Source organism: Podarcis gaigeae (genome assembly GCF_964106915.1).
Source record: "Podarcis gaigeae genome assembly, chromosome: 3".
NCBI classification, from domain to species: Eukaryota; Metazoa; Chordata; class Lepidosauria; order Squamata; family Lacertidae; genus Podarcis; species Podarcis gaigeae.
Genome location: NC_139680.1, coordinates 67453462 through 67479693, shown reverse-complemented (window position 1 = coordinate 67479693; position 26232 = coordinate 67453462). Strand labels below are relative to the sequence as shown.

The 26232-nt window shown below is 40.1% G+C and overlaps 1 protein-coding gene across 3 annotated transcripts in view; it reads right to left on the bottom strand.

The window, feature by feature from the left end:
* TIAM2 (TIAM Rac1 associated GEF 2) overlaps nt 1-26232 on the bottom strand; it is a 123838-nt gene that overhangs the window by 55665 nt on the left and 41941 nt on the right. For all 3 annotated transcript variants that reach the window (XM_083732047.1, XM_083732045.1, XM_083732046.1), the window contains 8 exons: nt 25312-25411; nt 21850-23043; nt 18286-18721; nt 13005-13177; nt 11530-11754; nt 6663-6848; nt 3999-4145; nt 336-407 (listed from right to left, as the gene is read on the bottom strand). In XM_083732047.1, coding sequence (XP_083588173.1) covers nt 336-407; nt 3999-4145; nt 6663-6848; nt 11530-11754; nt 13005-13177; nt 18286-18721; nt 21850-23037 — 2427 coding nt within the window. In that variant the 5' untranslated portion in view covers nt 23038-23043; nt 25312-25411. The remainder of the gene's footprint in view (nt 1-335; nt 408-3998; nt 4146-6662; nt 6849-11529; nt 11755-13004; nt 13178-18285; nt 18722-21849; nt 23044-25311; nt 25412-26232) is intronic.

Genomic DNA, 26232 nt, shown 5'->3' with positions numbered 1-26232 from the left:
ACAGCTGTAGCGCTAATCCGCTAAGCTGTCAATGGGCATGCTTCGCAAGACGAAAAAACCGCTAGACGAAGAGAATCGCGGAACGAATTCTTTTCGTCTAGCGAGGCACCACTGTACTTATAAATCCATGAAACATTAAGGTGTGGCCAAATGTATATAAGTTATGACTTGCTAATAGTTTCACATGCACATGACTAGCTAATCCTTTTTTCTACAAAATGTATTAAGTGGTGCTTTTGAGGGGAGAGGAGAGAGAGAAACAGATAAATCGTGATTTAAGAAACACATTCAGAAAGTGTGATAAATAGTGAACAGCAAAGATTTAGAACCCTTACCTCGGTAGAATTACTGGAATTCTGAGGTAGCTGTGTTCCAGTAAATCCATGCCCTCCAGTTGAGTCAAAAATCTAATTAAAAAGAATGTGTATCCTAATATAAACAAAGCATTCCTTGCAAAACAGTTTCACATGCACAAAAAAAGGAAGGGAAAGCTAGTGAACTTAGATCAGTAAAGCCGAACAACCGAAGAGTAGTTTACTATTTTTAAATTTGGGTGTTAGTGTGTGCAGGCATTCCAGGAAAAGGGCAGGGTGGAAGCCCCTTGCACTAAGAGATTATACTGACATTCAGACCTTCCATTTTCTACATGCTAAAAATCACATGCATGCACTATATAATTCTGCCAGATATCTGTCCTGACAGCTGACAGCATTTTGTACACACTAGCCTTAGAATCCTGGGGCAATTGTGCTAACCAAGCAGCCAACACAAACAGCTGCCAATCAGGAAGCTGACTTCACATCCAGTTGCTCTCAAGCCTTTCCAAGGATCATCCTGATAACCAGTTTCTGAGCAGCCACTCTTAGCCTAGCTCTCCTTTCACTGCCAACTTGGAAGAGAGGGATGCAAATAGCTTGACTAAGAGAAAGCATGCCCCTTGGCACATTGTCCCCAAGACTAGTTATGTTTCCCAAATAGTTGTTTCAGTAATGAAGAGAATGCAGAACGCTTCTTTTGTCATGGCAGTGATCAATGGTGAGTGCATTTGTTTCAGAGATAGCATATTAGGAGTCCAAGTGATTGTTGGTGGGGGGGTTGTACTTGGAGAACTCTTTGGGCCAAATCCTTCCTCTCCAGCAACAATTTGTTAGGCAGGCAAAGAGTTGGCGCCCACATGTTGTTTCAAATACAGTTGGAGAATTCACTGCAAACTTACTGTTATCAAACTAAAACACTCTGGAAAAGGTTCTTAGGGCAATCCTATATCTTAATCTTTCATCCAGCCATGTTTAAAATACACACCAGCAATGCCATGCACTCAAAATTTACATACAGCAATTAAATACCAGTGCAAATCATGTACTACTATTTTTGTTTGTTTGTTTATCAGATTTCTCACTTGCCACACACCATAAGGACCCAGGGCAGGTTTCAACAATAAAACATACAATTATAAAACAAATAGAACAGTTACAAAATAGTCAGGATCTTCTCCTTTCAGCAGCTGAGCCTAGGCAGCAGTGGCTGAACCCAATATATGAATGACAGTAACCAATGGTAGCTGTTTGTGCTGAGCAAGACATAGAATTCAATGAGTGCTCCATACCAGCTGGGTTTTTGTGTGCGATTTGTATGTGATGCTTTTTTTGCATGTAAAATTTCCAAGCCTTAAGAAACATTGGATCATGTACTCATTACCCATGTCTTCTCCCTGTCCATCAAAGGCACTCCCTCCAGTTCCCACCTGCTTAACACTAACTGGGATTTGAAGCCAGCCTGGTAAACTGCAAGCCCTTTAGTACATTTCAAAGGTAAGTTAGGACTCAGAATATTTATGAAGTCCTCCCCTTTCTCCTTACAAACATTATTACTCTAAAGTCTGTTCTACTGATGTGTCACTGCTATCATTTTTCTTACGTCTCAATAGCTGGGTTTTCCGATAAGGAACATGTGAGAAACCACTTGAAGATAAAAGCAGAGCTGTTTTGTTTTTCCGATATGCTTCTGATTATTAATCTGTATCTTATTAAATGTATTTTAAGATAAGGAACTGCGCTTATGGCTTTAAATGATTCACAGCACTCATGGCTGCCATGCACTTCGTATAGTGGGCATAATGGAAACCTGGTGGAATGGAGGGAATCAGTGGGACATCAGTGGGTTATCTTCAGTAATAAACTCTATAGGACGGACAGGGAAGGACACACAGGACATGGTGCCATTCTGTATGTCAAAGACATCATTAAGTCCACTGAGTCCAGCAAAGTAGAATTCCCCAAAGGATTTGTTCAGGGTCTTAAAATTATACACGGCATGGAGAAAGTGAATAGGAAAAAGTTTTCCCCCCTCTCTCATAACACTGGAACTTGAGGACATCCAGTGAAGATGCATGTTGGAAAATTCAAGATAGATAAATGACGTGTTCACATGTCATAAGGTTTGCTTGTTAAAATGAAGGAATTGGGATAAACTAAAAATTGACTAAAAGTAAATAAATAATTTGCTAATAAATTAACTAAATAAAATAATAACTAATAAAATAAAACTAAAAGTTATAATCCCCTAGCTATGTCATGTTTCCAGAATATCCATCTTCAGATGAGGGCTCTAGTGGTAGCTGTGATATTCTGGTCCAGTCTGCAGACTGAAAACTTACAATATGGTTTGATTGAAGTAGTCAGTTGTGATAACATAATATTTTACAATAACTATATAAACCTGGCTTACATTTCCCATTTGCAAAGTAGGATATTATGGAAGGTTTCCTATTAGAAACCATTTAACCCAGTGGGATTTGCAAAAAGAAGGCAGGGTAACATTTGTTCCCACAGCTAATGCTTCATACTTGCCCCATGTTTCTGAAGAACAGTGTACAACTTTGCTTTAGGTTGGTTTACGTATACTAAATTTGTATATCATTTCCTACAGCAGAAGTCCCAAAGAGATTTACAATGAGACGTGCTCAATTTCGTTTATAGTTATTTGACATACTTTATAATCTTTCCAAACAATGTTATTAAGTCACATCAAAAAGATAGGTAGCCACTGTATGTAAGCATAGATAATGTAACTTCCAGTCTCTTCAATTTAGAGAAAATATATTAACAAAGTAATTCACTTGAGAAAGGCTGTTATCAATTTTAGAGTGACTGAATTAATAATAATAATCCAGGAACAAGAGAAAATAAGTTACGGATTTGGTACCTAGGTTCTATAGATATGAAAAGTTGTTCCACTGAGTTAAAGTTACAGTAAAGTTTTCAGACTGGGTTTTTATTTCCATGTTTCATTACATTTCTGGAACCAGGGAGAGGAAATCTATGTGTCACTGGTGATTTCCCAATCATAATAAAGTTTTACTTTATTTGTATTGCCTATCTTGGTCATGTTTACCCTCCACTTTCCTGTTCTTGTCTATTAAATGCCCACACTATTTATTTAAAGGGTTTTTTATATTTTAAAAAAGTACTTCAGAGGAACCAGTTGTGATTAGGGAGCTCCTATCAACTGAGAACTCACCCACATGTCTTCTTTAGGGAAGAGGAGGAAGCTGGTTTCATTCTGATAAAACTGCCTTTATCCATGTCTCCTTATCTTGCTGGTCATTTGAGAACACATCACTCAGCTTCACCTTACGGAAAAGCCTAACTGTTGCAATGGCAAATCCAGTGTCATATTTTATCATCCTGCATATCCTGCCATTGCTGGGAAGTGACTTTTATCACTCCTAACTAGCTAGGCTGAGATTAGCATCTTACAATGACATCCGAAGACTGCCTGATGTGAGAGATGCTACATGCAACTGCAAGGAAAACATGGTGTGTGGCATGTGTGTGGCTGCCGACTTTCTGCACACCACTGTTTGGAATAACCAATTAGGCATCCTAATTTAAACCATTTGTTTCTTACACCACTGATGGATGATCAATGCAATTTTAGAACAATTTTATAGATTTTTTTAAAATTAAAAAAATATATATACATCAACTGGAAACTACCTGTGTTATAGATGGCCTTTTTTCCTTTGCCTTTCTTGCAAGAGTGTCCAGTCCCTTAAGGGAGGAAAACAAACCTTTCTTGCTCCGAACCCTCTGTGAGAGAGACAGTGTTCGCTTCCTAAGAGCTGCCTCATCCCTGGAGCAGATCTAATTGATAGAAAGAGAGAGAGATAGACGGGGGGGGGGGGGGGAGAGAGAGAGAAGTAAACGAGGAAGATACAAGCATAGTTATAAATATAAGCTTTTCATAACTTGTTCATCAAAACAAAATGTAGCAAAAACCTAATTATAATGAAATGTGACACAAAAGATGAACAGTGCAATCCTATGTATATCTGTTCAGAAATATTTGTCATTGAGCTCAATGGAATTTACTCCTAAATGTGTAAATGTGTCTAGAACTGCAGCCAAGGACATTCAAAAAACAACGCCCCCCCCCCACACCAGCTACGATTTATCTGTGAAATACCTCCTGCCAAACCCACATAAGCTTTTGCAAAGCAGCCAACAAAGAACGGTAAGCTGTGAACTGGCCAGATTCCAAAAGGAAGAGATGCATTATAACATGCAGGGTAAACAGTGTGTTTAGTGTAAGGCTGAATTATAGATCTTAATAGAATGTGGCGATACCAGCATCCTAGAGAAAGCTTTCCGAGCTTTGAAAAAATGATTTTAAAATCATTTTTGGAACTAATTTTACTTTGCTTTAATTGGATATTTTAAGAGACTGTATGCATTTTTATATTTAATAATTAGTTCTATATTTCAGTAATAATGAGAACATGGTGTTGTTGTTTTTTTAAAAAAAGCTATACACTTTCAACATACACCAGCAATATACATAATATATACATAATATGGTTAGTGTATCATAAGATTTTACTAGCAAGTAGATATTATGTCTCATTTTTCAACAAAGTATCATTCATGTTGTTTTGAGCTTAGTGTTTTAGAGAGAAAAAGGGCAATATACTGTTTGCTTTTTTTGGTAGAAACTTCTTTCAGGATCATTTCAAATGTTACAAATTTCCTACATGGCTGGCACTTCTATGGAACAAATAGAAGTAGTTAAAAAACAACAACCCCACATGAAGATCATGTGTGATGATCACACATTCATCTATTTCACTGTATCTACAGCAGTGGGCAATTATAGATTCCCAGGGGGGAAACAGTCATGTGTGCCATTGCCACAAAAGTGTTCATGTCTTTTCCAATATGAGAATACTTTTACAGTAAGGAACTCAGCTTTGCTTACATGGAGTTCCATTTTTCCACATCAAGTGAATCAGGTGTGCATTACTGTCTAGCTACAGTAATGGGCTGGATGAAGGTAAATAAATTGCTAATGAATTCTGATAAGATAGAGATGTTGTGGTTTGGCAGTTCTGAGAATCAGATGAACAACCTGTTCTTGATGAGATTGCACTCTCTTTGAAGGCGGGTGGGGAGGTTATTGTTTCAGTTCTTGATTTTATTATGTGTTTTGTGTTTTTATCATGTATTTTTAAATGGTGAATCGCCCTGAGATCTGTGGATGAAGAAGCAGCAACAACAACATATAGCCTGGGATGCTGCTTGATTCCACCTTGTCACTAGAGACTCAAGCATCTGCAGTGTCATGGAGAATTTCCCCCCAGCTCTGGCTGGTTAACCAGCAATAACCATTCTTGGACCAGCATAGCACAGCTACAGTAATCTATGGTCTGATAACCTCCTGTTTCAATTACAGTAATGCATTCTATTTAGTGTTGCCTTTGAAGATGACACAGAAACTGCAGTGGCCTGGCTCCTAAGCAGACTCTCTGTACAGAACTTCTATTACACCTGCTCTTATGAAGATTTGCACTGGCTGCCAATACATTTCAATTTCAAATTAAGTATTTTACAGATACAAAGTCTTGAATGTCTTGGGACCAAAATACTTGAAAGAGTGTATCTCCTTGTACAATCCTGTCATATGTTAAGATCACCCAGAAAAGTTCTTCCTAGCATTCTGCCACTAGGAGTTGCAAAACATGGCATCTTCTCCATGGACTTTTCTCCTGGCTTTGAAACCACCAGTCTACCCCTCACTCATTCCAAAATTCAGCTGGTGCTCAATTTGATGGTACTAAGTCACCAGCTCAAAACTCAAGCTTTTGGGAGTGGTCATTAATATTCAGTAATTGGTGTAGTTTTGCTTTAATTGTGTTTTCATTATATTGTGTACGGACACAGGATTCTATTCAATTTTGCCATCATCCACCCTGAGATCTTTGGGAGACGTGTGAAATATAAATGGTCTAAACAAATGAGTAATATTAGTTGGTCTTTTTAAAGTACAGTACTTCAGACAAGAAAGGGGTCACAAAACTGACTTTCATAGTCAGATTAACCTTGAAATTACATTTACCAGCAAAATATTTATATAGTTATTAAAATTGTAAACTATCCTTCATCCGTAGATATCAGGGCACAAAATACGTAACGAAAACAAGAATGGGGGAATAAATCACACAAACAAAAACCCCTCCCCCCCATACACACATTTAAAAGGGTATAGCCAAAAGCCTGATGAGGACCATATGTTATGGAGGGAGGGAGAAGGAATTATGCATTTCTGCATCTTGTCACAAATAAACTCCTCTATGAAACACTTATATGAAGCTGTGTCTAACTCACCAGTGCATGGAAGGATGAGACTGAGAAGATGCCCAGCCTTCCTAATGCCATCTTTGAAGGACGACTGGCAGCTGCCAAAAGGCTCTTTGGATTTGGCAACTCCCCGCCTTGCAAGCTGGCTAGATAACAGCGCATCCTGAAGAGATCCATGTTAAATTTCTCCAGATTCTGTTCCCATTGCTGGATCTGTTTATATACACAAAAATGAAATAGTAGAAGATAAATTAATGGCTTGTGGAGGGTGGTCAAAGCTCTGCACCCTCAGCTAAATCACTTTCATCTGTAGTATTCGGAGGGCTGATTAGTCGCTCACGTCCAAAAAGACATTCTGTCACACTCAAGAAATGAACCCTCAAAAAATGGATCAAAATAAAACAAAGTTGGTGGCCTTAACTGCACACTGACATCATTATTTAGGAAAATAGTTGGTTACCCACAGAAGCCAAACATTTAAAAAAACGGATTCTTGCAATCCGTAATGCTCTAGACTACTTACAGATTACATTACACTTCCTATCTGGATTGCACCACATAGGCTGCCCTGGGTATAAACAGTATTGGGGCTCTGAAATGTCTCACAATATGGGGACAATCTTTTCTGGAATCACAGTCACCATCTTTAATTACTATGAGTGACCTACCCAGTGGAAGCATATTCAGTAATACACACAAAAGACAACAAAATATATGCACAGCTTCACAAGGTCTAAGATGCTTCTAGTTACAATCAGTTTGTTACAAGGATACAATCTAATTCCCATCTTATCTCTTTGGTTTAAAGATTAAACAAGGTTTGAAGGAAGTATTTTAACGTTGTCTTTTTCTACTCCTACTTTAAAGATGAAAGGTACAGAACTGCCTTGTGGGAGCACACATGTTAGCTGATAGGAAGCAGAAAGGGCCTGAGAGAATCTGTTGAAGGCTGTTCATAGCCCAATCCCTTCTCCAAGTTTATAAAGCCTTAAACATGCCATTCATCACTCTGTACATAAAAGGCTGATAATATAAATAAAATGTTAATCATGAAGGTGATTGCAGTGAGTTAATTCGATGAATAAATAGCATAGTGGTACGACTGATGCCTTTACTGGGTATCTCTAACGATGGAGCCATGCCAAAAGCTTAGGACCCCACAGAGACTGTTCCTCCTTTATGATGTCCTGCTATTTTATATGATGATTTTGTCAACCACATTACAAACACCACACACAAAAACTTTTTTACACTTCAATTACTACATCTCAGAGACAACCCATATGGCATCAATATAGATGACTCACCAAGTATTTAGGTTGTTTCATCTTTGTTTTACAAGGCTCTCTCTAAAGCCAATTTGATACAGCACATATTTTACTCATGCAAATCTGGGAAGCCAGAACCAAAAGGCTTGTGAAAGATGAGATCAAGTAGATGATCCAAGATAGATCTGTGCTTCCCATGGTCAAGCTGCTGTCAGGGAGAGTCACTGAGTCACAGGGTAAGTATGGAGGTAAAATTTTATTATTGTTGAGACTTAATACAGAGAGGTTTATCCCCTTTAAACACCCTTGTTCTGGCACAATTCTCAGAGTGAGGTTAGATTACTTCTTGGGGCCATAAGTTTTCCAACTTGAAAGGCAATTCTGAGTACTTTTTCAGAGGCCAAAAGCAGATGACGGTCATGATATCCTAATGAAAGAGGTAAAGATCAGGACCTAGTGAAGGCTTGCTAATGCAACTGGTTGATCAGAGAAGAGGCAAGTGACAGTGCTCAGGTCTCCACTTTCGCCATCTCTAATTGGCTTGCCCCAGAAGCCTTCTAAGTCCTGGCCTACACAGTAGCTAATTAATAAAGAGATGGGGGGGGAATCTTCTGCAGCCCAATTGAGCTTTTACCTGTGCAAAGCTAAGTGTCCTGAGACCCAGAGTAAGTATTCTTTTGAAGGCACTGCATTGCTAAAATTCAGCAGCTTGGAGACTTGGGGTGGGGGGGTGGGAAGAAAGGCAGGAAGACAGGCAGGAAGGAACTACCATGTGTTTTTCTATTCAGTGATAACTTTTACAAAAGAGGCATTTCTATCTCCTTTTAAAGGCACCTACATTGGACACCACAAAACTAGGTCACAGGCAGGAGTGAATTGCACCTCACCTCTGTTCAGAACAGACAGGAGTGTGGGTGTCCAATCATGGCACCCAGTGAAATGTGATAATGTTTAAGGGGGTGTGCTCACTGTGTGACAGGCAGAATCAGCACACAAGAACAGAATCAGAACACACAAGGAAATGCAGTTGTGTTACGGACTCTGAATTTTTGAGGAGGCATTTACTGAGACCTTTTGTGGGTACCATAGGAGATGTTGGTGGGCACACTGGCATCTGTAGGTGCCAGTGACCCTGCCTTATGATAATCTAACTCATGCCATTTTTATGCCACTATTATTGTAGTGAGAGAAAACAGTTGTACTCCCTGATCTCTCTGTGTGAAACGTTTGATCCAGGTAGGGGAAGGTCTTTATGAATTTCTATGAAATTTCAGCCTAAGATACACTTCTTTTCTATTAAGTTAAGGGCCTGCTTTCAGCATTAAACAGAACATGGGGTTTTCTAAGATTTTCTAATAGACTTGGCATCTACCCTACATATAACACAGAACATAGTGATTTCTGCAGATTCAGCTCCTGATCCCTGCTAAATTCAGTTCAGCTGCAACTGTACCTGAAACAGCTCTTTCATCTAAGATATAAAACTGGAGATCCCATCACCTTGTCATGGTTAAAGATCATTTCACACTTATAATCATAATGCCATAATGGTTAATTCCATTTAAAGCACATTTATTTCACAGTACATATGCTGTGGATGATAATGGCTCTGTTCTTACAGGTTCCTTTAAAATGAAAATACAAAGAGCACTGTAGTATTTGAGACATTATAGCATGGGCCTTCATAGGCAACAGCCTCCCTGATCACTCAACTACAATTTGCTAAAGTGTTGTTTGCTCAGACTCTGTATTTGCTATGAGCAAATACATGATATCTACCCATTACTATGAATGTAAAAAGATTTAACAATTCATATCCATTTTCAGGAAAATTACAGCTCAAACCTTCTATGATTTAGCAAGTTACTATGGTTGCAAGTGGATTTTTTACAGAAACAAATAATGCACAAATGACAGCTACATTTGTGCTAAGATTTCCACAAGTTGAATTTACGTCATGTGAAAATTCAGCTGAAACATGGTGGAAGGAAGGAAAGGGAAGAAAACATCAAGAGAATAGAGTAAAAAGCTGTCTGAATGCAGCCTTTGTTAATTAATCTTTTCTCTTCTGCATCTGTCCAGAAATCAGACCATTTAGAAAAAAACAGAACATAGGATTACCCATGACTGAGGACAATGGAACAGCTCACCAAGTTTGGGGGATTGCCAACTTTGGGTGATTTGGCCTAGATCAGAGGTTCCCAAACTTATTTGGCCTACTGCCCCCTTTCCAGATTTTTTTTTACTCCGCAGTCACCTGGAAATCTACCTTCTTTAAGTGATGGGGCAGGGCTGGTGCCACAGCTTGCCTGCTTTGGCCAAATAGGCAGGCAAGCTGTGATCCATTTCCCAGGCCTGGCTGAAGCTGAGAAGCATTCACTCAAGCCCAGGAAAACCCCTCACCTCCAGCATGACCACCAGATCCAGGGGAGCCATTATTGTCCTGCAACAGCGCCCAACTTGGCAGTACACAACAGATGAAACATGTACGAATGGTTTTTCATTTTTTTCTTTCCTTATGTTTCTGCCACCCCCTTATTTATATTCAGTGCCCCCCATTGCACCTGAGGCTACTACCGCCCCCTGGATCATTTCAGCACACACACCCCAGAGGTGTTCTTGCCAACTTTGGGAAGAACTGGACTAGATAAACCTGGCAGCACTTAGATGCATTAGTCGTGGCAACAGCCTAATCAGGTTTGGAGTGGCCATGTTCTAACCAATGGCTGCTAGGCAGTAGCAGCTGAAGGGCAGCATGGGTAAGGCTGCAATGGTCTGCTGTCTTTTCGAGAGGGGAGCCCATCACGGTGTCCCACCAGCCACTACCACTGCCAGGAATGTGAAACAGGGCCATGTCTATTTGAAATGTAGTGAGGCTGATCAGCCTCCATAGAATGCACGTGTATGAACCAAGGGAGAACTTGCCATGAAGATACTGGTTTTGATAGCTTTCCTGCGTTGAAGACAATGTGTGTAGCAGCTCCTACTTTCCCTGTTGTGGTTAATTTAGCACAAAGGAGCTGAGCAGAGTGTGAACTCATTCCCCTTTAGGGTGAATTCCCTTCACACTGAACACTAATTATGCATTCCTTTGACACAAATGTTAATCACAGTTAATGCTAACCAGGTTCACTCTTAATCAAGATTTACTACCCCAGAGGGAAGTGTATTTAATGTTATTAACCACAATTACAATAACCTAATTTTGGTCAAGACCATTGAGAAAAGGGTGGGATGCATGTATTCTGGACAGGGAAGCAGCTAGGGAGATGTTCATTTTAATTATATTGATACTTTGTTGTTGACCAGTGGGGCTTCTTTTTGAGCTGAAATATAAATGTTTTATTTATTTATAAAGCCCTCAATTTACATAGCAGGAAGTGAAATGAAAATTTGTTTTGCTTCTTTCAAGATTTCCACAGGAGGGAAGTTTGACTCCAAGAGCAGTTGCCTGTAAACGACAATTCAGTCTGATCTACTGCATCATACAGGCACTAGTGATGCTCCCATTTGCAATGCATATCCATAGGGATGGTTGTTTTCTAGCCTCAAAGTGCTTAACCTGTGTACTCTGAAGAGTGATACTCTTTGCAAGAATCAATCTGCAGAAGCTAATCCTTTATTACCTGGTTCTCAATTGCTTTCCTGTTTTTAGGGTCACTAACAATTGAGAGCTGCAGCTCAGCCATCTTTTTCATCTTACTATCCATGTCAATCTTTTGGATAAGGCTTTTGGTCTGATTTTTCAGCAATCTGATCGTATCTTCTTTCCCAAGTTTCTTTGCAAAGAGAGATGCGGAAGCAGAGTGTATTGCTGTAACCCAGTTTTCAAGGTCAGTCTGGCTTGTAGCCTGAAAAAAGAAAAAAAGCAAGAAAATTAACTTTATAAACAAAACACTATAATAGCATCTAGTGGGTTCCAAAACCAACTTCAGTCAAGAATAACAGTGTGGGGCCAGTCTAAGTGGGATCCACTTACCCTCCCCACTTCATTGCACCATGTTGCTTATATGCAACTTTCCCCATTGAATGCAAATAATAAAAGGTTTCTGCTATGCTAATGTTTCCATGAACAACTGGCAACTGTAATTACTAGCAATGCTTACTCTTTATCAAAAGAGGAAGAACTCTGTATAAAAGATGACATTCATCACATGATGCTTGGCTACAGGAATGGCAATTACCTAACCCATTATTAGTTTAATTTTTTTAAAATATACTGAACTAAAGTTACATTTGAAAGTATGCATGAACCAGGATACTCCAAATTTTCTTCAAGCACAAAGGGAGGGGAGACAAGACACCGACTTTAATAACTATTCAATGGCAGCTAATGCACTCCCTTCCTAATTTTTTGCAATTGCTTTCTAAAATGTCATGGGCCTCTTCAATCAATATGCTTTTCCTATACAGAGGCAAAGTGTTTTCTGTTAAGGAAAAGCATACAAATTTGAAGCAGCCCTTGGCTGTGTAGAAGTATGCCTGTCCATTATGCAATCCAAAACATTAGAATTGTTGGTCTAGCTATATGCTGATATCCGTCTGTCTTGAGAGACAACTGAGTGTGCCTGTGGGGGTGAAACCAAACCACTGAAGAATCACAGCACCCACTGTGGCAGCAGAGACAGGTAACTCATAACTGTTGCCACCTACATTGTATTTGATGCTTTAGGAGCACTGAAGTGACCTCTCTGGGGCACAATCCAAGGCAGCGTGTATGGAGGTTCTAGACTGCCTAGACGACAAGCCTCCCCCCTCTTGGTCTCACTGATGTGGTCCAAAGGAAAGCAGACCATTATGTTTGGCACCAGCTCAGCTGCAGGAGTTGCCAGGAGGCGGCGTACAAGGCACCATCCAACCATCTGAGAGAAGTCCCTCTACCTAATTACCTTTAGATAGTTAGATAGCATGCTTCCTGGTTTGCTACTTTATGGTCTGGTGAGTAGAATTCCTAAAGGAAGAGGGTTTATCTAAGATTTCTGGAGCACACAGAAGGAACAGAGACAAAACAACATGATCTAGAATTGTACTCCAAGAGCACTGATTTAAATACAATATGACTTCATTTAATGATAAAACACAAAAACCAAAAACAGAATACCTGGAATAAGTAGACATCACCGAAAGAGTTGCTGAGACAGAAAACATTCTCCTTCTTGGGGTGTTCTGGACAAGACTGCACTATACTGTCTTCTGCAAACAGGGCATATCGAGGCGAGCTGTTCTGCTCCATGGAATTTCTCCCATAAGTCTCATAAAACAGCAAGGTGCATCCTTTTCAAACGAAAAATGTAAAAACGAAAAGTAGTTCTGGTTTATGTCTTGGATCTTTCTAAACTCATATCCTCTTAAAATACAATATTAAAATGTTCATATGTGCAGCTAGAATTGGAAGCAACTTTCTACAGGAAACACCAAACAAGTATGGGCAACATATTCATCTTCAAACTTCTATACACACACATCTGAGAACTTTGGCCCAAATAGGTTCCCGGATTTATGCACATCACTAGTTAAAGATGTGAACTATTGTGATTGCTATTATCACACATTTTCTAGCAGAGGGATATATATTTTTTAAAAAATCCAGCACTCAAGACTGCTGCAAACTACCAAAGGCCAAACAAAAGAGGTATGTGTTACTACACCTCTGGGAGGCCAACAGAGAGGAGTGTCAGACTTTAAGGATCCCTAAAGTTAAATAGAACAGTCTTAAAAGTGGTACATCCTGAAATATTAAAAGCTGGAAGGAAACAGGCTTCCAGAGACACATAAGAATACAAAGAAGGAGCCTGGCAAACATATATGGAGGAGGAATTCTATATTTTGGTGCCACCACTGATTTATATACCTATTAATCAGTTCTCTACAGAAAGCAAGCCTTTTACATCTGAATTTAATGTTAGGGCAAGTTTATACTGGGGAAGGCCATTCCCCCATATGTATGAAATCCAGAGTTAATAGATTTGCTATGGGAAACAGAGGCAGATTTAGGTTCTTGCAACTGGTTTGGTCGCATGGAGCCTCAGGGACATGACAGCTATGATTTAAAATGGATTGTGAGAAGCGGTGGTACCAGATTTTGCATCACACAGGGTGCAGCTGAAATTTGAGACCAAAAGGTCTACCACCAGCCCAGAGTTTCATTGAAATCATTGCATTTTGCTGCCAGGTAAATGCGTTTATTGTTGAGGTGTAAGATAGTAAACAGCAGTTGTCAATTCAAAGCAGATGACACCACTGTATTGTTGCTTACACACAATGTATCCTGTTAAAAATCTAGCAATCCCAAATAATGTCAATTGCTAAAAAGCTATCCAAAATGCACACATGCTTGAAACACACTTGTTAGCTATCACCATGATTTTATGTTGTCATTTTATGTGGGAACTGGGAGATTATAGATGATATCCAACTAAGTCACACTTAAGCAGACCCATTGAATCCGGTGGAATTAAGTTAGTCATAACTGATTTAAGTCCATTGATTTCAGTGGGTCTGTTCTAGGACTTAATCAGCTACCACCCCTTTATATTAAGAAATAAAATGACAGCTCCTGTTTCTGCCCACAGATGGGACTAAACAGCCTTCTTGAGGCTGTCCCCACCTCTGCTTCCAGGACCAGATTACAGCATATGTGCTACGATCAGAACGTGGTTGGAATGTAATATTCCTTGCCCGGATAAATTAATTAGGGTGGACAGATGGTAAAGGAAAAACATTCCATATTAAAGGAATGATCTTGATGGCCATTTAAGCACTGCTGAAGTCTCAGGACACCCATCAATTCACTTTTGGCAGGTGACCAGATGGTTGTAATCTTTCCTGTCATTGATAAAACTAAACATAGCTCAAGAGACGGCACAGAAAATAATACCACCTCCACAAATCAGTGGTTTTAGTTTAGTAAGTTAAAACCATTTATACAGCTAGGAACACTCACTGATATCTGGCCAATTAGATTCCAAGTGCCTGACAAGTTAAATGATCTGAAAGCAAGCAAATTTCTACCACAACATCTACAAAGCTAGGATGTTTTAGCAGAAGAGGTCATAATGAAGCCCAGAGCAGCAACAGGTGGCAACATCAGTGAAGTCAATTGTGACACTGGACAAACGTTTTAGATAATGCTTTGTCTTGAGGCACACCAAGATGTCAATTGTAGCATGAGAAGTCTCAGGGATGGGAAGCTTATGAATTTACCGAAAGCAAGTCAGGTATATACTACTGCTACAAAAATCCCAAAGTCCTTACTCTTTTGATTTTATATAGGCTGTCAGTAGGCCTGGTTTATCATTTTAGGGCCTTTGCCCTGTTAAAAATAAATCCAATATGCACTCTGGACTTTAAAATTATAATTACTTTAAATAATTACTTTTAATATTACTTTAAATAATAATTACTTTAAAATAAACAGAGGTAAAGGTTTAACCTTTTAATTGAACATTTAATTAGATATTTTGACTTATTTGGGAAAAGTCCCAGCTCAGTGGAAAAGTACATGCTTTGCTTGCAGAAGGCCCCAAGTTCAACTTCAAGCACCTCTTGCCCAAAAACCTGGAAAGTCAATGCCAGGCGCTGTGAATAATATTTAGCTAGGGATGCTACAGGGTTCTGTCCTGGGCCCATTGTTGTTCAGTGTCTCTATAAATGACTTGGATGAAGGAACTGAGGGATGCTCGTCAAATTTGCAGATAACACGAAAGTGGGAGGAGCAGCTAATGCCACAAGAGACAGAATCAGGATTCAATTTGACCTTAACAGATTGGAGGACTGGGCCAAACCTAACAAAACAAATTTCAATAGGTTAAAAAAAAAGGGTAAAGGTAAAGTATCCCTGGATGGTTAAGTCTATTCAAAGGCAACTATGGGGTGTGGAGCTCATCTCGCTTTCAGGCCAAGGGAGCTGGCGTTTGTCCACAGACAGCTTTCCGGATCATGTGGCCAGCAGGACTAAACAGGCTTCTGGTGCAACGGAACACCGTGACAGAATCCAGAGCTCAGGGAAATGTCATTTACCTTCCTGCCACAGCGGTACCTATTTATCTACTTACACTGGTATGCTTTCGAACTGCTAGGTTGGCAGAAGCTGGGACAGAGTGATGGGAGTTCGAACTGCCAACATTCCAATTGGCAAGCACGAGAGGCTCAGTGGTTTAGACCACAATGCCACCCATGTCTCATGTTCAATAGGAACAAATGTCAGGTTCTACAGTTAGGCAGGAAGAACCAGCTGTACAAATTGGGGACACCTGGATTATCAGTAGTACATGTGAAATGGATCTGGGGTCTTAAGTAGACCTCAAGATTAACATGAGTCAATAGTGTGATGCCAAAGAGGAGAGAGGAAAGAGAAGAGAGCAGCAGCAAATAAAAGCTAATGTTATTCTAGGCTGCATCACCAGAAGTATAGTGTCCAGATCAAGCGAACTCTACAATTCTATTATTTTATACTTAGTAATAAGGCAGCTTCCTATTTTCTTGACAAAAAAACTTGTTTTTTTCTTGCAGCTTTGTTAAAATAAACCAGCATTTCCACTTTTTAGACAATGACAGTGATTACTGTACAGTGTGTGCCTAATGTGTTCTAGAACAGGCAAATCTTGTTAAAATGGGGTTTCCCTTCTGACTCCATCCCTTCCTTCAACATAATAACACAGAGATAAATTACACACACACACAGACACACACAAAATATTTCTTTGAAGTAGTATGTGCTGAATGACAAGCCCTGCAAAAAATGCAGAAAATCACCACCTCTCCAAGTTAATTAATCCTAATCCATGCTTTGCAATGCATATAATTTATTCAGCCATTGTCTTTGACATCCACCTACAAAGTATCCAGCAATTAACATAACCTAGGAATCACTGGTGTTTATTTTGTTCTGCATACACCAACTTCACTGGATGTTGACTGATATAGCTGTCTTGTTGGTTTTTTTGTACTTTTGAAAATCAGTAAGAAAATATTTACAAACACACAGAGAAATCATTTGTCAGAATTCAAGCCTTGAAACAGGTAACATGGTGCTCTGAGCACATACAGAGCTACTTTCTTTCAATGCTAAGTAACTATTATCAGGTCTCCTGCCAAACATCTGCATTAGGCAACAAGGCTTATAGGTCAGAAGGGATGAAGTTTAAGTAGGCTTGAATTATAAGAAAATTTTATTTGTTTGGTCATACGCCATAACAGACTTGAATTCCAACACTCACAGTTTAGAAGTCAAACAGCAAGGACGTTTATACCTGCCATCTTGCCCAAGCAGGAAATGATTCAACTATAACAATAATTCAACTATAACATGATTTATCATTGACCCACTTTCTCTTTAAAAAGACATTGCTTTTCAAAGTATTGCTTCATGGAACTAAGACTGAATGGAAGCAAAGTTAAAGGACAAAGAGACATTACTATGAGGAGCGAAGAAAACTGGGGAAATGTCCAGGAAACATAGATTATTCATGCTCAGACAGCCTGCTATGTACTGCAAGTTCTATCAACACAAAACGCAGGAGCAAAAGTGAGCACTGGCTGAGGATTAGTGCTGCAGAGCTCTAATGCTACATGTCTGCAGTCTGAACCCTCACACTCCAGCAAAAAGCACACTGACTATCAAAGTGCCAGATGTGTACAGTTAAGAGTACCAGTACCATAATAACATATGTTCTTAATTATCTCTCCCAATCACACTAAATAATGCCCTCTCAATTTCCATTCTACAATAGACCCCTTGACATGTGAATCCCATAAAGGAGGCACCATGTGATTACTGTGGCCCCACTTCCAGATGTCCATGTTTTTGCACTGAAGATGCCTATGCATGTGCAGTGGTTCATGTGTTACCTCCACAAATTGTGTTTTTATGCTGTGAACCACCCTGAGATCTGCAGATGAAGAGTGGTATATAAATATAATGAACAATAAAATAATGAGAAAGGGCACACAACCAGAAGAGGATTAAGACAGGCGATACTTCTGGGGAGGACACTCAAGGATGGTGGGGCAACCCTGTCGGTAGCTTTTACTCTAAAAGTTTCAGAATGTGAACTGCAGCAGCACGCACCCATTGCAGACCAGGGAATAAGCGAAAGAGTAAGAAATATTAACACATGCAACTAGAACAGATAGAACATATTTGAATTACAAGAATCGTGAATACTTGCGCATGGGATAAATCTTCTGAAATCTTTCAACGAAAAGGTAACAAAGGGGGAACCATAAAACATTCATTATAAATATGCTTTTGATAACTTCTGTCCTAGTAATTGAAAGGCTTTTCAGAACAGATCCAGAATAGAAATAAATTTAAAATGCACTGTCAAATAATGCCATATAATGCAGTCTACATTAGTTAAGAACTATGAGCCATAACTGACCTTTCAGTGTTATCCAGTACTGTTTCCATTTTCTCCGAGTAACCAACTCAAGTTTCTTCTCTTTCTGTAGGGTCACAAGAGGTTTGAAGAAGAGCCACCCAGCTTTGCGGACCACTCCTTGTTCTTTCTCATACAGCAGATCCAGTTGTTCTAAGGAGCCGAGTGACTCGCTGCTTGAGTCCTCTGTTCCTGTGGAGGTGTCTGTGTTTTCATTGTTGGTCTTGCTCAGGTCAAGCTCCCGCATGAAGTTCTCATAAATGTTCTGTCTCAGGACATCACTGCTGATTGCATTAGCAGACTCACTTCTCTGTGGGAAGAACTGGCCAGAGCCAGCGGACCACAGAGAACCAGAGAAATGTGGGGGAGCAAGAGTGTCTGGAGAAAGACTTTCAATTCCATTGTCAAAGTATTCACCTGAATCTTTGCATTTTGTTTCCTGTGGATAAAGTGGTAAAGTTAGTAAATCAGCAGAGTCCTGACCATCCCTTAAACATTAGCACTTGCTGACTCTAAGGTCTTATATGAAATCTACAGCACAGTAGCAACTGCTGGGATGTCTGTGGCACAGAGTCTGATGGCAGCAGGCATCAGAAGCAGCCCTGAGGACTACAAATCTATCCTCTTCTTTTAGCATTGACAAATGGCAATGTTTTCTTTTGGAGTAACAAGGTATGTTTATTACAGTCGTACCTTGGAAGTTGAACGGAATCCATTCCGGAAGTCCGTTCAACTTCCAAAACATTTAAAAACCAAAGCAAGACTTCAGCAAGCTCCTGAAGCCAACCAGAAGCTGTGGAAGCCCCGTCAGACATTCGACTTCTGAAAACAGTTCACAAACTGGAACAATCACATCTGGGTTTGCAGCATTCGGGAGCCAAAGCGTTAGAGAACTAAGCTGTTCAAAAACCAAGGTATGACTGCATTGGTATAATTATCAGACCTCACCTGGAGTACTGTGTCCAGTTCTGGGCACCACAGTTCAAGAAGGACACTGACAAACTGGAACGTGTCCAGAGGAGGGCAACCAAAATGGTCAAAGGCCTGGAAACGATGCCTTATGAGGAACGGGACAGAGAAAGAGGAAGGACGACGTGGAGGCACTTCTTGAGTGCCTGGAGGCTCTGCAAGCATTTGAGCTGAGGGACATACATGCATCCCCATCAGAATTTTATTTCAGTACTAAGGCAACAAAAGACAAGTATGCCCAGTCTTCCATAGAAGCCCACCCATTTTTAACCCACCTTTCGTTCTCGCAATTCTCTGTACATAAAGTGTGTATGGGGTGTGTGGAGAATATAAGTGAAGAGGGGAAGACCAGAAAAATGAGCGAGGAACAGACAAGCACTCTGAGACACAGAAGCAGCGGAGAGAATCAGAAAAGGCATGTACAAAAAATAAATAAAAGGGAATTTTGAAAAAGACACTGCCAGCTCCCATTCAGCCAATCAGAGGACCGAGGCAGGGTGGCGGAGTCGGATTGACACAGCGACAGAGATGGTTTGGCAATGAAATTTGCACTCTGAGTAGGGAAAATGTTGGCAGTTGTTTGTTTATAGTTTTAAAGGGCAAAATACCACAGCTTCTCTTTGCTAGAGACTACACCTCAATTCTGAGTGCCAGAATTAAATTCATGGTCACCATGACAACTGTGGTGACTATATTTGTAGATTCCTGTTTAGGAAGGTACCTAACTGTATCTCCAAGACTGGCATATACCATTAATTCTACCTTCATCTTTAATATATAGGACAAGTATTTTTTAAGCAATAACTTTTGGAACATTATGTTTGTTTGCTGTTTCTGAAAGTCTAATGATCCATCAGAGCAAAGTTGTATGTTACCCATTTGCACAAGCTGTGACTATGTGAAGGAATTTTTATAAGATGGGCAGAGCACTCAACTGTTCAGAGCCGAATACTTGACATATGATTTTGATTTTAATTTGGCAGCACTCATTTTCTAGATCTTCTGCTTATATGTATGTTAGTCTATCTGGAGATCATTACAGAACTGTAGTTTATAGGGCCTGATAGCAGAAGGTAATAATTACCATCAACTCCCACAGAGCTCTAAGACAATCTTCCCAAATAAATATCTTTGTATATAAATATCTTCCTCAATAGTATTTGAGAATCAGTTCTGTTGGGTGGAGTATCCCTGCATGACACTATTACCGAAATGCTTAAAATAGAACATGTCCATGTGTAGAGTAAGTCATGAGCGAACACAATTACTTAATAATATTAAGTACTGAAAGAGCTATCCAAGGCAGCTGTTCACACGTCATCAGAAGAACCTCCCAAATGTTTTACATTGTTTTCTCCACTGATGCTTCCATAGCCTTTATTAAAGGATTTGCTTTGAACTTTAAAAAGAAATTAAGGACAGAACAAATAGAATCAGTCTTAACAGTGTGCTTCCGATCATCACATCACAAGCACTGAATGGCATGCAACACTGCCCACTCCTTAAACCAGGGGTAGTCAAACTTTTTATACCTACCGCCCACTAATGCATCTTTCTTGATGGTAAAATTTCCCTACCACCCACCAGTGCTAGATGGAAGGAGGATTCCGTTTGTGCCGTAGAACCCCCTACTGCCCACCTAGAATCCTGAAACACCCACTGGTGAGCGGTAGGGACCAGGTTGACAACCCCTGCATTAAACTGTGTCACGCTTTGGATAGGATGAGTCACCTCCAACATGCAGCCACACCATTGCAGTACACCCACAGCTGCAGCTGTCATTAGAAAGGTCATTCTTCCCATGAAAAAGTCATTGCTATCAGAATGTTTATTCAGAGGTCCAAGGAGAAGACATACACTAATCTCGGACCTCTTTATTCTTCATAGATTACACCCATCATACCCATGTTGGACACCAATGCTAATGGATTTTAAAATGTGGGCTTTCTAAAATGCTAACATTGATGTAAAAAGTGCTGGTTGGGTTTCAGTTTATGCAAAGAGAATATGCACATGAACTTCCAATACCTGCGCGCAACCCTCCTCTCTCCTGTACCTTTCTGTTGCTACAAAACGATCCTGCATGATACCTTAGCCAAGAGGTTTGCTGAAACAGCCCAAGAAAGGAGGCAGGTGGGCACCACCCTGTGTAGAAGCTGCAGCTGGTACAATGCAGTGGCTCAACTGGGGTAGGATAAATACTTAACATTTCTGAAATCCTTATTTTTTCTGAACACTCAAGTTGGCTATAATTTTGTGCATGGGTACATCAGCAATCTTGCAGATATCCTGTAAGTCTGAAGGTTATTTTACACCCTGAAGATGTCTAACTGAAAAGCAACATTGCATATATATTTTTTTTAATGTCTGAGTCCAGTGGTCTGTTTTCCCAACCATCAGTATTTTCAGACCACTGAATTGGAGATGTTGAGTTATTTTGAAAAGAAACTGCTATCATTTACACACACACACACACACACACACACACACACACTCTGAACAAAAAGACTTGACAACAAACCAAGTTGTCATATACATTAATGGAAAGGGACTAACATTTGTACTTTTGAAAGAAATTTTGGCTGAAACTCCACATACCTGTAGTTTCCTCTTCTTTCTTGACAGGCTTCCTGTCCAATCACTGATTCTGCGCATACGGCTTTTCAGTGTTTCCTTTTTTGCTGCGTCTTCATTAAGGGTTGCAGATTTTCTGCAAGGCAGAGTGTAGGAAGAGTACTGCGGAGGTCCCCTGTGCTCTACCTTAGAAGGAACGTCTATGGCTGAGGTAAACGAAACACGGTTGCTTAAACCAGCATGATGAGCATTGATATAATCTGCAGAGAGCCCAATATCAGAGGTTTGGGAGCTTCTTAGATTTGAATCCCTATATAAATCACGGAGGGAAGAGAGAGACGAACTTTGGTTCAATGGTTTCTTGCAGTCATTCTGGGGAAATTCAACTTGGATACTTGCATCGAGGGTGCTCCTGGACAAGTATGACCCATCCAGTTCATTCATGTCTCCATTATTTCCCCACGGAGCATCATACCATGAAGACTCCGAGCTAATAGAGCTCCCTTTACTGGATCTAAGCCTTGAATCAGTGGCTGACAGACGGTGACTTCCAACATAGTCTGTGCCACATGTTTCCTTCACTTCAAGCACATTATTCTTTTCAGACTCTAAAGTAGGCGAGTACCGCAAGAGTTGAACTGGTCCACTGGAATCCTCTCTGGAGACTGTGCTGTTGCTGCTGCTGTTGTGAAATTCAACCCTCAAACACCCATCCAACTTTCCCAGTGTCTTAATGAGGACTTTTGGACTCATTCTGTCATCCGATGGTGGGCTTTCTTTCTTCCCATAGCAATTTAAGAAATGCCCATTACATTCCCTGGAAGCGACATGGTTGCTGGTAGCTTCAAAGTCAATGTAGTGCAATTTCTCAGGCAAAACTGCATTATTGCTCCCTTGACTGTAGCTTCCCAAGTTGTGCGTCCTATGTTTGGCATGGCTGCTACCCTTTGAAACTTTCACTACTGTGTCACCAAGTCTAGAGGAATAAGGCTGAGTATTCTTGAAATGAGAAAGGCAACTTCTGGTTATTGCTCGAGATTTGTAGTTTGTGCCACTGGTGCTGTGATTCCATCCCTGCGTGGAAGAGGACTTATCATCTTTAGCATGGATGCTGCGAATTTTCAGAGAACAGGGCTTTTGCTTGGCACTGGGTGTAGAATTAGTATGGTTTTTTGTTCCCTGAAGGCTGTACTGGCTTTCTGAATTCCCCATTTTTCACTAAATCAAGAGAGTATGAACAGCTGTGGTTATTAAAACACTCTAACAAAGTAAACTTTCAGTCTTACTTTTAAACTTCTACAAATATTTGCTTATAAGAAAATTTCACTAATCTGGATTTTTTTATGGGGACAAAACAAGGGATGTTGTTGTTGTTTGCACATTTAGTTTGCATAGGAATTATCCTGGAAGCTACCTTATAAATTATTATTATCATCATTATTAATTTATTAACCACCTTCTAAAATACCATCCCAAGGCAATTTGCATATAAATAAAACAGTTAAAAACACAATAGCAATAACAAATACATTTAAAACAAGATAAAAACCCTAACAAGTGGGGACTTCCGGGTCGGCGCCATCGCCGAATGGCGGGCTCCCTCCGAGCTCCGGAGGGAGCCGGCTTGGCAGGGGCTGGGTCCTACCGCACCGGCGATGCGGGGACCCTTAAAAACCACGGCCAGAGGAGGCCGTGGACATGGAGACTCGGCTGGCACCGTTAGCGCTCTCCCGACCCGTGAAGGAGCCTTTTTAAAGGCTACGGATCGGGTGCCGGGGAGAAGCGTGGTGCTTTGAGTTCTCTGCTATCCCTGCCGAGCGCAGCCGCATGCCATCCGGCGGAGAGCGCTGACTTCTTCTATTGAAAATTTGGCTCTAAAGAAGAACCCGTGAGTAATTGGAATATGGACTAAAAAAAGGGGATAAATTTTTAAAATTCGGAGCGAACGGGGGAGGCGGAAAAAAGGAAGTCAGCCCACCCCTAAATTGTAGAAGAGCCAAAACAAAGGACTGGACAACTAAGATCGAGTGTAACCTTATCTTGCCGAATCAGCAACTTCGCGAGGGAAAATTATAAGATTGAGCTGGAGGAGAAAAGTGGAATTGTTTTAAAAAAGCAACCCCCCCCCCGGAATCCCTGGAGCGATTCGTGAAACTGCCTGGAGAAAAGCGATGGAGGTTTTGACAGCTGTCAAAGAGCTGTCAAAAAGGAAGATTAAAATAGAGACTTTGTTATGAGGACTTTGCCGGTTATATTTGTTATAAATTGAATATAAACTGTTTTAAATATCGGTCAACAAGCTACTTGGTCTGGTGGATGTGATTCTGGAAGGGAACTTTGTTACTGCAATCCACCTAGAGGAGCCGAGGGATATTGCATGTGTTTTTCACAGGAAACTTGAACAGTTGAATGGAACTTTTAATCTCCTGGGAAACTGCAGGAATGGAACATTATTTTGTCTACAGAGGTCTACACACTACAGGAAACAATGGAACTATTTGTTGGAAAATGAAAGGAACATGATGCAATGCTTTGCTTCATGAATAACAAGCCTCTGCAGAGACACTAGAAACTTTTGGAAAAAGAACATTTCTGTGGGAGAACAGAGAAATAAAAAGGAGGAGAATGATTGACAAGAACAAGGAAATAACAAGAACTGGACAGAACTGGGGGAACATTTGGGATATTCAGGTTTGACAAGCTTATGGATACAAAATTGGAGTTTTTACTCCTGGATATAAAAACCTGGATAGAAGAAATGGGCCCTTATCTGATAGACTCCTTCTATGATTGGACATCCGTAATTAAAGACTGGCAAAGAACCTGAGGGACATAGTGTAATGTGGGAACTCCAGGAAGATATTAGAAGTGGAGGGATAGGTGAAACGCAAAGGGGAAAGAGGGGAGGGAAAATTGGAATCCAAAGGCTGTAAAATTATTATTCATATTTATCTTATTTCCATCTGTACTATGTTTGAAAGGGGGAAACTCGTGGAAGGGTATAGATCGATCTTAGGGGATGGGAATTTGGATAAATTGGGTTATTGATGAAGAGTGTAATTTGGGGATAAGAACTTGTTGAATTTAATTGCTTATTTGGAAGATTTGGAACACAAGAGGGGGTAGGGAGGGGAAGTCCTAGTTATTGGCAAAAAGTTTATAGATTGGATTTAATTTGTTTTGATTTGTTTTAATTTGGAAAACCTTAATAAAAATTATTATAAAAAAAAAAACCCTAACAAGTGGACATTCATGGTAAAGACCCATTTATCCAGCTGGAAAAGCTTGTTGGAACAAAAATGTCTTCAACTGTTTCCAGAAAGTACAGATAGTTTGAATGTAACTTAAAGATTGTGCTGCACCCATGTCATGGCTTGAATTTAAAGATTCTCAGCAAACCAAAGTTCAGATCTGCTGGGCTGCTTTCATTTTTCATTCTGCACAGCACTTCCTGGTTCAAAATGAAAACTTTTGTATCAGACAAACCTGAAGAATCACTCAAATGTAGATGGAATAACCAGTCTGTGTCCTTGGCATTATCTTGATAGCTGGTCACCAAGCTTCCCACATAATTCCACATGAATCCCTGTAAAACAAGAAGTTGGGTAAGGTCTCAGTCAAGTTAATACACACATCTTCATATTGTATTTAATGTTTTATAAAATGCTTTTTTAGACACCATTAACGTAGCAGTAATTATTTCAAATGACTTAACCATGCTAACACAAGTACCACGGCTTGTGCTCATGTGCTCCTTCTATGCTCATATTCCTTCCCTTAATTTCAGGGTCTTGGCAAATCAGTTTGCAGCTTCAGTGGAGCCAGACAAGCTATGGTTAGTGCAAACTTGCCCACATCCAAGGATTACAAACCATGGTCTAAAGTGGGTTTGTGGGCAAACTACATCTGCCTGAAATTTTGAGTTTACTTGGACACGTTCATATACTGCCAAACCATGCTAGGCATTACATCTGAACCAGGCCCAAGTATCCCAAGGCAGAATATTACAATTAAAATTACCATCAAGTGAGATGCTGTAATATGATTCAAAGTTTTATGTTAAATAGCTGGATCTCAAATTATAGTTTGATAAATCTCTGTGGGGCTTTTGTTGTTCTCGATTCACAATCCCATTTGAATTCCAGCTGTGACCCAGAGGTAAAAGGCCACTGGGTAATTCACTCATCCTACCAGCTGGCAAACTCTGTTTGTATTTTAAAGTTGATCTGCCAGAAAAGTAACAACAACAAAAGGAAAGCACCAGGCGTTGCACACACCAAGGGACAAAAGCAGCTTTTGAGAAACTGACTCTAATAGAAACTTATTCAGAGAGCAGACAGAAAGCTGAATTTCATAGTAAATAGATCAGCATCGTAGAACGTTGCTATAAGGTTTGTATTTCTAAAG